The following is an 18323-nucleotide window of genomic DNA, read 5'->3' on the forward strand; positions in this document are numbered from 1 at the left end:
TACGAGCCATATCATCAATCATTAACCTAGAAATACTTCTTTGTACATTTAATGAACATTTTGTGTAATAATTCACAGCAAGTTAACCGGCTGAATATGGTGGTCACAGACCATATAAAATACACAATGGTTGCTATATAACATTCAAATGGTAAATATAACATTCAAAAAAACACTATTATTTACACGATTACTCCTGAAATAACTGCTATTAACTATATAAAAATCATTGTTTGGAGGAAAGGGTTCGTGTGCTGTCGACGGTTGGAAATGGCAAAATAAATCGCGCCGATTTTGCCTATATTATTCAGTGAGGCGCGGTGGTTTATGGGATGAGTAGTTCCTTCGCTTGGAAATGAAAATATGTACACAGTCTTGTACCTTTGACTTTTTTTGGATTTTCTCCTCGTTTTTTCACTCGAAATGATATGTTGTATGCTTATGAGTTATGCCGTAGCTGGATAGCCTAAGACATGCTGTAAAACTCTTTAGATACGGATTTTTCCAAAACATCAATGGGAGAAATGAATGGGAAATTTACTTCCGGAAACTAAGCTCTCTCTGAGGAGGGGCGGGACTGTGATGCTCTATAGCCAAATTAGTTTGCAGCAGTCTGACCCCCCAACCCCCCGAAAAAAAATCTCCCGTTTTTGGAAAGCTAAATGTTGACAGGTATGAGACAGGGTGCAGTTCCTGTCTGTCTGGGTGCACACTTAACTTGTACTTCTTAGAACTCAGCACAACAACATTTAACTTGAACTCTCTGTTCTTAGAACTCAGCACAACAATATTTCTGCTTACACAAATGGTTATACAATGATAATAATAATTTCCTTCCAGTAACGTAAACGTTTCTTCAGTTAGGAGCAGTAGCCTACTGTTTTTTTTTTTATGTTGCATTCATTTTCATTGGCAAAAGCTAGCCTAATATGCATGAGAACCTATATAGATTTGAGGGAGCTGCAGCTTAGCATCAGCACAGTCATATTAACACAGCAGGCACTAGTGAAGGATTGTGTAAACCCCATCCCCAGAAACCTGTTTCAAACCAAGCTTGCGCTGATATGATGCATTATCACTGATCAAATTGCTATTTTCTGACAGGATGAGCACAACCATGCAAGTTCTCTGAATCTCAATTCTTTAGCCTAGCATAATGCTGTATTCACAGCACGGTGAATGACAAACGGTGACAAAATGCTGTTGTTTATTCATAGCTGGTTATTTATCAAGGACTAGCCTATATCACGTTTTATATGTTATTATGATCACTCGCATCGTATTACCATGGGGTTACTGTGTAGGTAATGCTACGGTTAACTTAACATGCCCACCATTACACTGGAGGGATGTTAGAAAACTTTTTAAAAAAATGTTATATTCTCCCGAGACGCTAGCTAGTTAAGGTAGTTCGCTCATTATCTCAGATCAGTGAAGAACTACCAGAGAAAACGTTGGGGAGAAAACTCAAACAAGTTAATGTTAGACTTAGACAAGCTGTTACAGTTTCTCGTTGCAAAATTAAAATCTCCATGCGCTTTTGTAGGCTACACGTACTAGAGTCACACATACTTGAGTCACGTACTAGGTCATTTTTTTTATAATGATAATTTAGATAGGCCTAGGCTACACTTATGGGGTGGGTGCTACTGTGTTTTCTAAAGAATCTCCCGTCTTGGTTTTGTACAGAAAATTATATTAAGTGACACATACGTAAAAGCGAGAAAAAAAGGTCACCTTCCGATATTTAGTAGGCTAAGGTCTGGGATTTAATTTAATATTGTTGTAATGGTAGGATAACTACACAGTTTACACAATAATTACACTGTGTTATAAATATTGTATATCAATGCATTTATTGTCTGTCAATTACCCAAAATTGTGGCTCTGTCTCTCATTGAACAGTAGCTTATTTAATGCATTCTAATCCATTGTCAATCACTTCCGGGAACTTTTTGAAGTTTACATGAACCACGTGACCTTAACGAATTTTGAACACCCATTGTCGCAACTCTACATTTATATCTGTTAAGTGAACAACAGACGGCACACCCAGACGGTTTCACCATCTTCACTGGAGATTTTAACCATGCTGATCTCAAAACTGTACTTCCAAAGCTACACCAGCATGTTGATTTTCCAACAAGAGGAGATAACATCCTGGACCTGGTCTACACTACACACAAAGGGAGCATACAAAGCCACCCCCCCCCCCACATTGGACTTTCAGACCATATCACTGTTATGCTAATGCCCGCATACAGACAAAGGGTAAAAGCGAACAAACCGGTTCGTAAGCAGGTAAAAGTGTGGCCTGAGGGAGCCTCCGATGCTCTTCAAGACTGCTTTGACACAACAGACTGGGAAATGTTTAAGCAGGCAGCCACTTACAACAACCGGACAGACATAGAGGAGTATACAGACACTGTAACCTCTTACATCACCAAATGCATCGATGATGTGACCCACACAAAAAACACATCATCACTGGGCTAACTGGAAGCCATGGCTGACAGGGATGTCCTCAGGCTGCTGAGGGCCAGAGACAAAGCCTACAGAGCTGGGGATGAAGCTGGCATGAAAAAAAACAGCGAGAGCCAACCTGTCCCGTGGCATCAAGGAAGCAAAAAAGGAATACACTCACAAGATAACCACCCACTTCAAAGACAGCAGGAACGACAAAGCCTATGGCAGGGCATTCAGGCCCTCACGGACTACAAGCCCAAGCCACAGAGCTGTGAGAGCAACATCCCTCTGCTCAACAACCTGAACCGTTTCTTTGCTCGCTTTGAAGCACAAAACAGCACCTGCCCACAGAAGACACATCCCCTCTACATGAGCAGCCCCTGTGCCTCTCTGCCGACAGCGTGAAGAGGACACTTGCTGCTATCAACAAAGGCAACAGGTCCAGACAACATCCCAGGTCGCGGCGCTGAAGGACTGCGCAGGGGAGCTTAAGGATGTCTTCACAGACATCTTTAACACTTCCCCTGAAGCAAGCCATCGTCCCATCATGTTTCAAAGCTGCCACCATCATACCTGTGCCAAGAAAACTGCTCCATCCTGCTTCAATGACTACCGCCCTGTGGCACTGACACCCATCATCATGAAGTGCTTCGAAATGGCTTGTCATGTCACATATCAAAGCCATTCTCCCCCACCCTGGACCCCTTCCAGTTTGCATACCGAGCCAAGCGGTCTACAGAGGATGCAATCTGCTCTGCCCTCCACCCAGCCCTCACCCACCTGGAAAAAGAGACTCATATGTGAGATTGCTGTTTATAGACTTCAGTTCTGCATTCAACACCATAATAAAACAACTCATCTGCAAACTTGACAAACTGGGACTCAGTACCTACCTCTGCAACTGGCTACTGGACTTATCAGAGGCCCCAAGTAGTCAACAATATCTCAAGCAGCATCACACTGAGCACATAATACCTCTTCACAACAACTGCACTCATCCTACAGCAACAATCACATAGTGAAATTTGCTGACAAACTGGGGGTCTCACTCAGGTTGGAGGTCGACCATCTGACCTCTGCAGGGACAACAACCTCCTGCTGAACGCCAGCAAGACCAAAGAGATTGTTGTTGACTTCGGAGAGGTCACACCCAACACCTGCCACTGACCATCGACGGTGCTGTGGTGGAGAGAGCGAGCAGCACCAAATTCCTGGGGGTGCACATCAGTGAAGACCTCTCCTGGACCACCAACACTGCATCACTGGCGAAGAGAGCTCAGCCCGCCTGTACTTCCTATGAAACTCAGGCGAGCAAGTGCTCCACCAGCCATCATGACCACATTCTACCGAGGCACCATTGAGAGCATCCTCTCCAGCTGTATCGCTGTGTGGGGGGGGAAGCTGCACTGAATACAACAGGAAAGCCCTGCAGCGCATAGTGAACACAGCTGGAAGGATTATTGGTGCTTCACTCCCCTCCCTGAAGGACATTTACACCACCCACCTCACCCAGGCTAGGCGACCAAAATTGTGAGTGATGCAAGTCACCCCCGCCACAATCTGTTTGATCTACTGCCCTCTGGGAAGAGGTACAGAAGCCTGCGCTCCTGCACTACCAGACTCACCAACAGCTTCATACACCAAGCTGTAAGGATGCTGAACTCTCCCCCTCCTCTCCCCCTCCACCCTCAGCTACATAACATCCTGGACATTGGACCCAAAATGGCTGCCTGCACCACTTGCACACTTGCACACTTGTACACTTTACAACTTGGTGTTGTTGTCCTGAAAACACAACACTTCTGCTGCTCTTACATAACTTGCACCACTATGCCACTTTCTTTCTTACTTAGGTCAAACAGAACTACCCAAGCCTTTTATTGTCCTGACTTTGCACTAGTATTTTATTGACTGTCTATGCACAATTTCAACCAAATTTTGCTGCCCTTATTTTTTCATTATTATATGTGCCCTCTTATTTACTTATTTACTTACTTTTTTGTTTACTTGAATGTTATGTTTGTCTGTGGACCTAAATTGGCAAAATATGTCTTGTCTTCACCGTGGGATAGTGAGAAACGTAATTTTGATCTCTTTGTATGTCTGGAACATGTGAAGAAATTGACAATAAAGCTGACTTTGACTTTGACTTTGATATGGCTCTGGTTGAACCCATTGAACATCGTTGTCTGCAGCTGCCTCTCAGTAGGCTACATCTCTGTATTTCAGCAATGTCAACATTTCAGGCATCAATAAAGGTGATGATGAAACGTTATCCCATTGTTCAATATTTGATAGCCTGTCACAGGAACGTTATTTCACTAAAATCGCCCTGATTTGGTGCATTGATCTGTATCGATAACGTTATGGGAAAACCTGCATGTAGCCTAGGACCATGTACAGGTCCTGCAAAGACCTGGAGACCCCAAGCCCCCCTGTCTGTTGATGTAGGCCACAGTCACCGTGGTGTCGGTCCTCACCATCACATGTTGACCTCTTAGCCACGGTAGAAAGGGCCGGAGGGCGAGGAGAGTGGCCCTCAGCTCCAGGACATTGATGTGCTGGGATAGCCAAGGGTCCGTCCAGAGACCATTGATGCCCTGACCATCGAGAACGGCTCCCCAGCCTACTGGGGATGTGTCTGTAAATACGACCCAGTGACGTATCTCCGGGTTCCATGGCACTCCGCTTCTCGGTGTTGGCGGGATCTCTCCACCAGTGTAGGGCCCTGTGAAACCTGCGGGACACAGTCACCTTGGCCTCAGAGGGCCCTTGGGGGCACAGACCTAGGCTCAACAGGCACCTCTGGACTGAGCGCATGTGAAGGGCCTTAAGGCCCAAGAGGCGAAGGCAGAGTTTCCACTCCACCTGGGCGTGCAACGTGAAGCGCTTGAGACATGCGGCGAACGACTGCTGTCTCGCCAGTGAGAGTGTCACGGATGCCCTCCTGGAGTCCAGGACCATGCCCAGGAAGGTGGTGACCTGGGAAGGCTGGAGCCTGCTTTACTTGTGATTCAGGACTTGGGCTTACGCCTCAATGTGCTTCAACAGCAAGGCCACGTGTAGGCGGCATTGCACTTCTGAGGTTGCACAGATGAGCCAGTCGTCTCGATAGTTTAATATCCTGAGCCCCCTCTGCCTCATGGGTGCAAGAACTGCCCCTCTGCCTCATGGGTGCAAGAACTGCATCCATGCACCTGGTGAAGGTTCGGGGGGCCAGAGAGATTCCAAATGGGGGGACTTGGAACTCGAAGACCTGACCCTCAAACGCAAACCTCAGGAACCGCCAATGCCCTGGCCATGGGTATCTGAAAATAAGCATCCTGTAGGCCGATGGTAGCAAACCAGTCTCCTGCATTGATGGCCTGCCGCACCCTCGGAACTGTGATGAACCTGCACCTCAGAGACCGGATGTGTACGTTGAGACCCCTGAGGTCTAAAATAGGACGAAGGTCCTCTGTGTGCTTGGGTACAGGAAAATAACGGGAGAAGAACCCCGCTTGGGGGTCTGAACTCCTGACTTCCCTTAGTATAAGTATAAGTACACTGCTCAAAAAAATTAAAGGAACACTTTGAAAACACATCAGATACATCATGCTGGATATCTATGCTGATATGGACTGGTTAATGTGTTATGAAATGAAAGGAGGGTGTTGGATGGACCAAAACATAATGTCCGAGAGGTGTTCTATTGCATTTAAGTCAGGGAAGTGTGGGGGACAGTCAATGGTATGAATTCATTTATCCTCCAGGAATTGCCTGCACAATCTTGCCACATGTGGCCATCGTTGTGTGCACCAGGAGAAACCCAAGGCCCACTGCACCAGTACAGGGTCAGAATATTTCATCCCGATACCTAAGAGCAGTGAGGGTGCCGTTGTCTTGCCCACAGAGGTCTGTGCATCCCTCCAAGGGTATGCCTCCCCAGACTATCACTGAGCCACTACCAATCCGGTCATGCTGAATGATGTTGCAGGCAGCATCATGTTCTCCACGACATCTCCAGACCCTTTCATGTCTGTCACATGTGCTCAGGGTGAACGAACCTGCTCTCATCTGTGAAAAGCACAGGGCGCTAGTGGCAGACCTGCCAATTTTGTATTCTATGGCAAATGTCAAATGAGCTCCACGGTGCTGGGCAGTGAGCACAGGTCCCTCTAGAGGCCATCGGGCCCTCAGGCCACCTTCATGAAGTCTGTTTCTGACAGTGTGGCCAGAGACATTCACACCAGTGACCTGCTGGAGGTGATTCTGTAGGGCTCTAGCAGGAGGTGGACAGCTCTGCACGTAAGGTCTGAGCGTGGGTCATGGTGGAGAGCACCCATGGATCTGCTCCTAAGGCCAGCCAATCCTTCATGCATCGAGCTGAGAGGCGAGGCTGGCTGGCTCGGAGATTGTAAGGAACGACGATGGCGCCTGGAGAGGCCACGGGCACTAGCACGCTGGCCCCCCCAGCCAGGTTGTGGGCGGCTACCCCGCCCCTGGGATGCTTGAAGCTGCTGCCTGAGATCAGTCGGCCCCCAAGACGGATGCCCCAAGGTAGGTGTTGGCTGAGGCGTGAATGCTCTAGGGCGCCTAGCACCCCTGGTACGCCTGCCAAGAGACCCTGACACCTCTTCTGCACAGCGCCAGCTGTTACACGCCTGCTGCAACAGGGTGGTTGCCTGTGGGTCGAACATGGACCCAGGCTCCACCGGCACTGTCTGCCAGCTGGATTGAGACAGCCAGAGATGGCGTCTAGCTACTCAGAACTGAGCCAAGGAGCAGCCCGATGCCACTGCCTGCTCGACACTACAGCGAGGCACACAGAGGCTGACTGGAGCTCTCTCAAAAGAGTGGGATCACCGGCACTGCTAGCAGAGCCTCCATAGTCCTGCCATTGGCAGGAGGGACCACCAAAGAGGGAGTTGGGGGAGGAGAAGAGGGGCTTCAAAGCTTGATCCACTGGGGGGAGCGAGCCACAACCTATCAGCCCTTCGCCATGCATGTTGGAAAGCACCTTAGCCTGGCCAGACCACCTACGACCACCTAAAAGTAGTTGGGGAGGAAAACTGGTGACAGACCAAGTCGCTAAAGTCTGGTAGGAGGGGAATGAGCGCCGCCACTGGGTGCTCAATCATGTCTGTGTGGAACCTAGACGCAGAGGCAAGGGGCTTCTCTGGAAGGGGAATATCAAAAGCCCTGGATGCCCTGCCAATGACCTCTTCAAACAGACGGACCAGCTCGCCTCCCACGAGGCTGGCTGCACAGGGCAGTGCACAAGGTAGCAGTCTAACAGTCTAAACGTCCACAATGGCCTCCTCATCTTCCTCCTCCAGCTCATGCGGACTGGTCGAAGGAGTAGGTTGGGGAACTGCAGGCCTTGTGCTAAGAGTTATGCATGGAGTCATGCATCTGCAGCAGCACCTGTCAGAACACTGCTGGGTAGGAGGAGGATGAGGATGATTAGGATAGGATAGACCAAGAAGTTTAAAGAATTGAATAGAATAAAATGGATTAATTACTAAATAAATAGGTAAATATGCATTATTAAATACATAGTTAAAATACAGATAAATAAATCTATCTATATCTATAAATCTATAAATAATATAAATAGATAAAATATGGTAATCAACCTTGCTTCTAAACATGTTTCAAGTAAATTCTTCAGAAAGCCATCAACTTGTTTAATGGTCCTCTTTTTTCATGAATTATTCATTATATTTTAACCATGTACAAAACCTAGTCTTGATCTTAATTCTGAGCATGGCATTGAATTCCCTATATGTGAAAACCTATAAAAGCCATTGCATTGGTTTTACACAGTCCAAAAGATAAGTGATTAATTAGATTTTGACCTGGTGGCAGCAGCCATATTGGATTTCTCCATTTTGAGGCATTATGGGACATTTTTGAGCCTGGCATACAGAAGATTTGAATTCAGCACCCTTCAAAACCCCTAAAAATGTTGTATGCCAAAAATTAACATGATTTGCCTTCGGGACTTTAAATAAGCACATTTTCCAAAATCCTGCCTAGTCTGTATGTATGAACAGTGAAGGTAACCAACTCTTAAACATGTGAAAAACGTGAACTTAAAGAAGTGAAAATTAAGCAATATGAACTATGAATATTGAACAACTTGAAGCTACATCTATCAAGTGTGAACATGTTTAACAAAATATGGGAGCAAAACATGGGAACTAAACGTGCATTACGAATATAATCAGTGGGAGCCCTGTGCTTGTTTCCCTGCAACAAGAAGGTTCCATCTGGGGGTGATGGAAGATAGTGACACCCTTAGTGTGTTTGAAATGTCCAGTCGATTGCGCAATTTGGTCTTAGTTGCAGTCATTGCCGAAAACCCGGCCTCGCATAGATAGGCCTATGTGGTGTGAAATGGTAGCAACGTTTTCAGCGCTTTTACGGATATCTCGGGATATTCTGCTTTGGTTTTGATCCAAAAACCCGCCAGAGAGCGCAAGGTCACGGACCAACAACAAAAAAAACCTGCGTACATAGCTCTGACTAAAAAAAACTAAACAATGCGGTGTGTACACCAGGGCAATGTTTATTAACTTCAGAACGTGCAACACACTGCACTGCATGGGTGTAAAATGTAAAAAAAAAACAGTTATCCATTATCAAATTATCGAAAAAAAATAGCACGTATAGGCCAAAATAAAAACATATAGGATGTTATTTATTGCAATGATGACCACCCAGTAATCAATAAACTAGATACAGCGTGGAATGATTATTAATTTCTGATTGACACATCTGAATGCCTATCTGAACCCCTATCCCCCCCGACACCTCCCCCCAATCAAAACACATCAGAACTGACACATAATATGACACAGAGAGGGAGCGGGAGACACAAACACTCACACGCACACACGCGCACCGGGAAAACAGGAGATACAGGGGAACCAACAAAACAGTCCAACAAGGGGCTAATAGCCTCGGCGCTTATGTATGCTATATGTTGCAATGATGACCACCCACACCCAGTAATCAATGATCAACTAGATACAGCGTGGACGCGCAATTTCTTCCTACCGTAGCCTAGGCCTACTTGTCCAAAATGGCCCATACAGCATCCAGACCCCCGGCTTCTTTTCTACACCTATGTCCTTTAGAAATCCATGACCTCCGCGTGAAGGAAAGGGGTTTAACTGGGCAAATGGGGAGGAGATGGTAAGCCCTGATGACATTCCGCGGGCTATCGATGCAAAACTGCTGGTAGAGCCTCTCAACTTCTCTCTCCCCGAACAGCGCATCACCCTCCTGTGACAAATATTGTGGATAAAGCACTTTCAAATCCTTGATTAGCTTGTTGTATCCTGTTTGGTCTTTCCCCTATTTCTAAAGACTAATAAGAAAGATATCAACATTGAACACTACACAAACAGTAATTTATTTATTTTTCGTTTAGGCGATTTATTTTTTATATTGACTTAATTGACGGATCCAATAAAAAAAGGTTCCAGATCCAACGTCGGAGGTGCCGGAACATGTTCCGGCTCAAATTAAGCCCTGCCATTAGGCCATCTTGAGAATAAAAGACTTCACAGCTGCTAACGATCATCCTTCACAACCATGAGGATAGGTAGGCTAAACGGTCGTTTGTCGCCTTTTTGCTTTTTATTCGATTTTGAAGCTATTTGTAACTATGTGTAGCCTATGCAACCCGACTGTTGTAGGCTTGCCTACCACTCTGCAGTGCCTTGCCTACCATTCTTGCCTACCACTCTAGTTGTAAACAAGGGGTGACGTAACATTAGAATGGAGGTGCAAAACCTTAATTCAAGTTATGATTGCGCAGCAGTTGGGAAACCTGCGTTTAGTTTTTTTTGTCCCACGTCAGCATTCACCCAAAAATTAGGCTATATGACTCAACATTGAAAATAATTAAGGATTTTCCACTACAAATTCTGTTACAGCCGTTCGTCACATAAATGCCTAATTGAAGCTCTACCAAGCAAAAAATGCAGGCTTAGAATTTTTCTAAGAAACTCTTTAACATCTTCATCAACGGACCAAAACAATTAGCCTAAGACCTAGTCCTATAGGCTACAATGTGCAGAAAATATTCACAAAATATATTCATAAAACTAAAACAGGAACCTAACAAGCCTAGCTGGGCTTAAAAAAGAAGGCTAAAAGGTGCCGACTGTTGGTCAAAATAAGCTGGTAGCCTAACACATAACACAAAAGATAGCAGTGCACACTGCATAGGCCCAATTGCATTCAATTTGTAAGAAAAGAAAATAGGCTACAGTAGCCTAGGCCTACTCTTTTATTAGCTTTCCTCGCGCTGTGGAGAAATAATATTGCGTCAACTGTCTCTGGGTTGAGGCGGTTTCTTCTAGCCTCGATGACACGGCCTGCAGAGCTGAATGTGCGCTCACTGGCTGCACTTGAAGCTGGAATGCAGAGGATCCTCCTTGCCAATGCACGAGCCCTCGGAAGGTGTGCCCTGTCTCTCCCAAAATTCAAGCAACCGTCCTCATCACAGTCATCCGGTGTAAAGTGCGCTGCATGGTACCTCTCCAATTCATCCTGTAGGCCTACATCAGCACAGGAATCATCGGCCCATTCTGCAAAGTCCACTCTGGGTCTTTTCTCTCTCTGACTTCCAGTGACATCTATGGAAGACATAATAGCCAACCTTTGTCAATAATGTAATTTACAAGCCTCAAATTCAAATACCCCATTCATCAATAATAACGCAGCCACTTACCCTCGTCTGTAGATCTTCGTGGTGCTGAAGTGCTCGTAGTCGGAATCTCAGGAGAGTCCGCTGCTTCATAAGAGACAGGGTGTATGAGGTCGCCAATGATGCTGTGGACATTTGTCCTTTTATTCTCGGTCATCATTCTGAGACTTTTGAACCGGGGACAGAGGAAGAGTGCGATTTTTTGCGTGTCTGTGATGATTAACTTTTCATGGAGTAGAGCAAATGCCCGCCTATGGAGCAGAACCATATACTCTGGGTCTCCAAAGACTGGTTGGCAGTGTGCGCCCAGTTTGTAAAACCACAGCATCACCAAATGCAATGTGGCAGGGCTCTCAAGTTTTGAGGACAGGCAAGAGTGACACCCCCGTCCGAGGGTTAAAGTGGTGGCTGGTCAGACGGGTTGCGAGAATGGGGGTGTAATTAGTAATACTACAACTTTTTGTTGCTGTTAATAAATATGCCTTCAGATGTTCCAGTGTAACAGAGGTCGTTTCGTCCGCTGCTCACCGCCCTCAAACCCGCCACCTCAACACACACCGGCATGGGAGTCGAGCGCTCTAACTACTGAGCTAAAAGCCCAAGCTTCCAACTCAGCGGTTAGAGCCGTTCTTAAGGTTAGGGGTGTGAGGATTTACACGCGCAACTAGCATCACCAGCTAGCATACACCAGACCCAGGTCGGTTACCAGTTGATCCAATATTAGTTGTGCAGAAATATAGCCCATCTTATACACACCAATTGAATTGAAATAGAAATGTGTAGATATAATAGATAATATATAATAGAATAATAGATTTGTATTTTTTTTAATTATTCCATATTTAGTGTCGTCATATCAGAACCTGAAGTAGCCTACAATCCAAATGCAAACATGAAACTTCAGAGTATTGCCTTTCATTTGAGGCCAAGATTATGCTTATAAGGGGTTCATATGCAGCAAGCATTTGATTGCCAGTATGCATTTTGGATAACGTCCTATGGGAGTTTTCATAGGGCATTTTACAAAATGCATGAGCATACCTTGGCAAATAATGGTCTAAAGTACTCATGTTGTCATTCTATATTGATCTACTTTTGCACACAGCACGACAAGACCTAATGCTAGGACTCAAGTCATATCAAGTCAAGACCTAGAGGGCTGAAATGTGGTCAGTTCAAAGATGCTTTTTATCCGGTAGAAAAAGAATAATCTAGCCTTTGTAACTTTGTGTCAGTACATCACACAGTTATTCTAATTGTTTTCCGACAGTGCCTCAGCTTTCCAAAAGAGAGCAGGCATTTGATTATTGGCTAAAGTATGTAGGAGCAATGCCCTCCTCAGTCAAAATGGGGCAAAAGTATAATTTATAATTGCTCAGATTTGCAAAAGAAAAGATTTGACACATGGCACTAACAAATCAATAATGGGCCTTTTCACCACCTCTGAGCATCCACTAACCTGGACCTTTTAGGGGGCTTTCCTCTCAGGGTGAATGAAAGGATGCTTAATTGCTTTTTATACCTGACATTTTTGAATACAGATGCAATGATTAATGTATCCATGGCCAGGATATAATTATATAATATGACATGCTTTTAAAAGTGACCTATAACAATAGGCTATGCAATACACTTTAATTTGATTAAGCCTATTTGGAGAGAGAGATGTTTAGAATGTGACAATATGTCAGTCATCGTGTGAACGAAAGTATGACTAGGCATAGGCTACTTGTTCTGAGCAAGTGTTGTCAATGAACAGGCTGTGAAACTGTTGTCTAAGTTACAGACAGTCATGAACAACTGATGCTAATTATCTGGGAAACATTCTCTATAGCAGCAGTCACGTTGTCATTGTTTGTGTCAAACAAGTTGTGGATTTGTTGTAACATTAAAAGATGACTTACTCTGTGCTGAAACCATGAACTGATGCTCCAAGCTCCAAGGTGAACGAAACTTGGATGAAGTAACAGGTTCACGTTCAATAATACACGTTTTTCATTGGTTGTTGCGTTAACTCTTACCAGATACAGCAGAGCTATTTTTGATTGGCTATTGTGTAGCCCTCTCGTTATTTCTTATTGTCTGATAAGTGGCAGGCTCAACTCCAGGACAGACGCGCTTGATTCCTGCCGGTTCCATAGTGAGAGCGGCGCGGCCAGAGACAATTTGGTCGCTGCGGCAGCATATTAAATATATAAATAGTTTTTCTGCGTGAGAAATACAATGTGTGGCGGGAGAGCGTGACAAAAGACTGAAATGAGTGACTATCACGCTCAATGCGTGACACTTGAGAGCCCTGATGTGGGGTAGTCCTCTCCCTGGAACTGCTCGGATGCTTTCTTGAAAGGTTCCAAAAAATCTATCACGGACGTGAGCGTGTTTTGATAAACACCTTCCATGCGCTCAGACTGTCCCCTGCTTTCAAGTAACTCGTAAATGTCCCTATTTCAGCATGTCTATTTTACTATTCCAGCGAGTCTCACATTCTTGAACTAAGGCATATGGTAGAGTTGTGGTCGCACTGTAGCCTGGGTGTTCCCATGCTGCCTTGCGCGCAATTTGATTCACGCTGCTAAGGCAGCCTGGAGACCATGGAGCAAATTTTCGCCTGAGATAGGGAACCAATCACAGAACAGGGGGGAAAGCAAGACGATGATGAGCTATGCACAGACGCATTTGATAGACATCTGTGGCACCTAATAAACGGATCTGGGCATTTTTTTTCAAATACGAGAAAATGAACGTTTGGTTCCCAGACCACGTCTCATTGAGAAGTGGTGGCGCTAGCCAGGCTAGTCGCACTGGCCTTTTTCAGGTATTTGACAATGCCCTTACACGCGTCCATCATCTCCGTGACCTCTTTAATGTCAGATCCACTGAATGTATGTTTCAGGACTGTGTTCAGAACGTGGACTGAGCATGGAATCCAGTGATAATTTTTGAGGGCGGCTTTTATGTTAGAACCCTGGTCACTCAAGAGCACCACTTGATCAAATGAGATTCCATATGAAGATAGCTCGTCATTAATCTGTTTGTGGATGTTGATTGCTGTTTTGGGCATTGTGGAATCAAATTCCACTGTGCACATAACACGACTTGCCAGCTTCCAATCTTCTTTTAGCTCGATCACACACAGTCTGCCTATGTGGAATGACTGCATTTGCGTCGACTGATCCATAACATGCTCCAGTGTTGATGAGACCCTGGGCCACTGTAGTAAAACCTTCCCCCGAAACAATATCAAAGGGTCGCAGGTCTGTACAACAGAAGTCCACGCAATCATCCACAAATTTGCTCTTAACTTGGAGTGGAATTTTCTTATTGTCAGCGCGCATTAAGGCATCTATGGTTTGAGGTCTGGGTGATGTTACTCTATTAGGCTGGGAAGGCTTACCCTACCGCATTTATGTCGAGCCATGTTTGTCGTGCCAGTTTTGTGGCTATCAAATGTGTAAATTGTATCGCATGAAGAGCACATGACAAAGCCAGCACTCACGTCGTCCTCTTTAACCACCTCTGCAAACGATTCCCACACTTTGCTCTTTCTATTGGTGTGTTTTTGGAGTTTCCACTCCCCAGTCTTCAGCTTCTCCCTTACCGCCACTTTTAGCTTTGACTGGCAATGCTGCAACCAATGATAGCCTATATTTGAAAAGCAATTATGAGTTTAATATTGATGTTAGCCTTCTCGTGATACTTTAAGTATTTTTAAAAATATATATATTTAATCAATTTGAACGGACCTGCCCGCAAATGACCCGAATATCTTATAATATTTAATATTTTTACAATATTTTTTTATGACTCGTAACCGCGGGCGACCGCTTCATTTCAGGCAAACCGCGCAACACTGGTTCTCATATCTGTGCAGGAGGAAAGCTACCATTATGTTAATATTCTGAGTTTGAGCTCAAGAGTTGTTTTAGAAACTTTTTTTAGTTTTACAAATGGCATATTAGTGAATAAAATATATGTCCTGGTCTCTATATTTGTTCTTCAGTGTCAGATTTACATTGCTATTGAAATTAAATAAATTAGTCTAGGTTACAGTATGTCAAAAAAAATAGAACACATACACACACAGTGTGCGGAATGTGCTTTGAGGATGTCACTAACACTTTTTCACCATTTTAGGGTACAGTGTACGTCCCGTGGATCCCAGACTCCAACCCATAAAACTAGTAGATGAAGACAACTGCAAGGTAACATTTTTCAACATCTTTGTTTCCTATGTGCAAACCCATTTGCTGTGTAAAATTAGCCAGGGAATACCCATACAAACCTTTGGCAAATTTGGGATTTGCTCTGCAAGTCCGTCTGGCCGAGAGGCCATTGAAGTCCATTTCCGATCACTCAACATCACCACGAGATACGAGAGGCGCAGGGCCAAGTCAAGTTTGTTTTATTCATGCTTTACAAGACAAGCAAGTCTATTCTATTCTATTCTATTCACTGCATCCTCCAACCTAAGAGGAGAGGGAACATCTTGTCTGAGCGTTGTGTTACACTTTACCGCTTGCTAGGCCGATGCCTGAGGCACCCCCATCGAAAAACTGTTGGTAGCATCGGCTAACTACCACCAGATTTCTGAGTGCAGGGGACAAGCCGAGATGAGCTATACGTTCACACTCGGTATCATATTTCAACACACTTTAGGTCCATCACACCAGAATTCTCCTTTAAATCCTGCATAAATGGGTCAGAACAATGGCAGATAGGGGGAGGCAAAACCAAGAGTTCAAGCAGAGGTACTGACAATAACTTATCTGTTACATTAAAATGTTTGTGTTTCAGTTATTGTATGTCCACGAACTTCCAGAGACGATTTCTCCTCCAGAGCATCCAGCAGTGCTATCATAACAGAGAAAAATGGATGAAATCCTGTACACATAGTGGTTATAGAAAGCATTCATATTCACTGATATAATATTACTTTTTATGTTAGCCTATTTGCTCTTCAAACAAAATGAACTTGAATGATACAGATGTATGTTGTAACCATATACCTGCAAAGCCTGCAAAGAGGCAGGTGATCGGATATGTTTTTAAAAATATATTTTTTATTTTATTAAAGGAGGTCTATGCAGTTCAGGGTAGCTGTCTGCTAACATGTTTGGGGCAGCATATTACTGTATTTGTCCACTTCCTTTTCCCTCACATAATTATACAAATGGCCAAGTGGGGCAAAGATGACTGCTAAAGGCTGCACACAGAATGAATCATCAAAATTGATTGACACCTTAAAGAGACAAATTACTCTGCATGGTCTGCATACAGTATGCTCAACACATTGGCTGTGTCTCACACCTTACTTCCATAATGCCCACTCTTTTTAATAGTTAGTATTGTCCCAAAAGGAACACTTATATCAAAACACTTACTGGAAGTGGCACCCGTTTAGTGTGAGTAGTGTGTTATCTGCACTATCATTGAGTCATCATTGAGTACTAATGGTCTAATCCGATTCAATGATGCTAGGCTGGAGCTAAAAGTGGTATTGCCAGAGAACGCCTGGATGAACTTGAGAAAGGTAAAAATCAGTGTAATTCTCCAAATGGTGAAATATCCCTTTAGCAAGAAAGGTGTAGTTAGACTTTAGACTTTCTACTTTGATATCATTTAAAATTAGGACCATAAGAGGCAAGAGCATACAGAATGATTTTTTTAATTCATTGCTTGATTTATTACAAAATCATTGTAGATTTAATGATTGTTAACTACATTGCCTTGGTTAACTGTATATATATTTAGTCAAAGCAATGTATCTAGTTCTTTCTTCATGACATTGTTCATCTTGACCATAGGAAGATGTGGAAAAATTAAGCTAATATCCATAGTGACTTGTACAGACATATATGTATAGTACAGTCTATAATAAAACCTATTGATAAGAACCATACACCTCCTAGTAGCCTACTAAACTATTTTACTTAGTTCGCTTTCAAGGAACTCAGATGTTGGAAATGCTTTTGTATTATTTTGTGTTTGATTCACTGTTTTTATTTTACTAAATTCTGTTCAACCTGTTTTACAACTTGTATGTGGACAATAAAAAAAATTGGTCAACTCCAACCACTGTCTTCTCAAGTTTAGCTATCTTTATTTATTGATGTGTAAATAAAGACTTACATAGACCAATTTGCCTTATTCAGGCGGAAGCCATTGCAAACCAAAACGAGGCTACAGGGTACACAAACCATAGGATTGTTGTGTTCTATGCATTCGCCAGTAGGTATAGTTATGTGGGGCATTTTTGGTTGCTTTAAACTAAAAACAGCATTTAAATAACTGGCATCATCATTCTGACAAAACCATTCTTCCTTCACAACCCATTGGTATTTCTAGACAAATTAAACTAAAAACCTCTAAATAGCACCTTTACTACTTTAGCAGAAGCCTACCCTCTTCCTGGTCACTTTTTTCCTTCCTCTTTTGATCTTTTGTTTGTTTTGGTGTTTGCTGAAGAACACTTCCTCCTTGTTGGTATTCTGCTTTTATCTGCATGGAAACTATTGCATAATAAGTGAAATGTTGCTAAATCTCCAAATCAAGAAGACCCAAAGCACTATGTCTATAACTCTCACACATTAATATTTGTAAGTCAAGAAGTCCAGTGTCCAGCCAGCCCGGTTGACTTCTGGTTTAAACTGGTGAATTAGCTTTTCTGCTAATAGATGTGGCTGCATAGTATCAAAACAACAGGAAATAGTAAGGACAGAGAGGGTTGAAGCGAGAAATCAAACATCTTTGGTAGAGCTGTGCGAAGTCACCTCTGGAATACATACAGTAAGCAAGGGTGCTCCCCATGGGATGTGTTCTCTCACTACTGAACTTCTCTCTACACTGGTGACTGCAGCTCAAAAGACTCAGCTGTGAAACTCCTGACACTATGGTCACTAGACTCATCCAAGATGGCGACGAGTTTGCATATCAGGAGCTACAAAACCTCCCATACCAGAGCAACCAAAACACAGAAACAGCTTCTGTCCTATTGTCACCACCCTTAAAGCTGACCAGTATGCCATATAATTATACCTATATTTACATAGAAACTCATTCAGAAATGCACACCTCTCATTTTATATGAATGGCACTATACCACGTCACCTTATATCTCTTATCATCTGTATATTGCTTGTTTATTGTGTCAATA

The 18323-nt window shown here is 43.8% G+C and overlaps 1 protein-coding gene across 3 annotated transcripts in view; it reads left to right on the forward strand.

Moving 5' to 3' along the window:
- LOC125300728 (carboxypeptidase N subunit 2-like) overlaps nucleotides 1–17258 on the forward strand; it is a 68399-nt gene extending 51141 nt beyond the window's left edge. For all 3 annotated transcript variants that reach the window (XM_048252849.1, XM_048252850.1, XM_048252851.1), the window contains 2 exons: nucleotides 15305–15372; nucleotides 15965–17258. In XM_048252849.1, coding sequence (XP_048108806.1) covers nucleotides 15305–15372; nucleotides 15965–16030 — 134 coding nt within the window. In that variant the 3' untranslated portion in view covers nucleotides 16031–17258. The remainder of the gene's footprint in view (nucleotides 1–15304; nucleotides 15373–15964) is intronic.
- The last annotated feature ends 1065 nt before the right edge of the window (nucleotides 17259–18323 follow it).

Source organism: Alosa alosa, chromosome 9 (assembly GCF_017589495.1).
Source record: "Alosa alosa isolate M-15738 ecotype Scorff River chromosome 9, AALO_Geno_1.1, whole genome shotgun sequence".
Lineage (NCBI taxonomy): Eukaryota > Metazoa > Chordata > Actinopteri > Clupeiformes > Clupeidae > Alosa > Alosa alosa.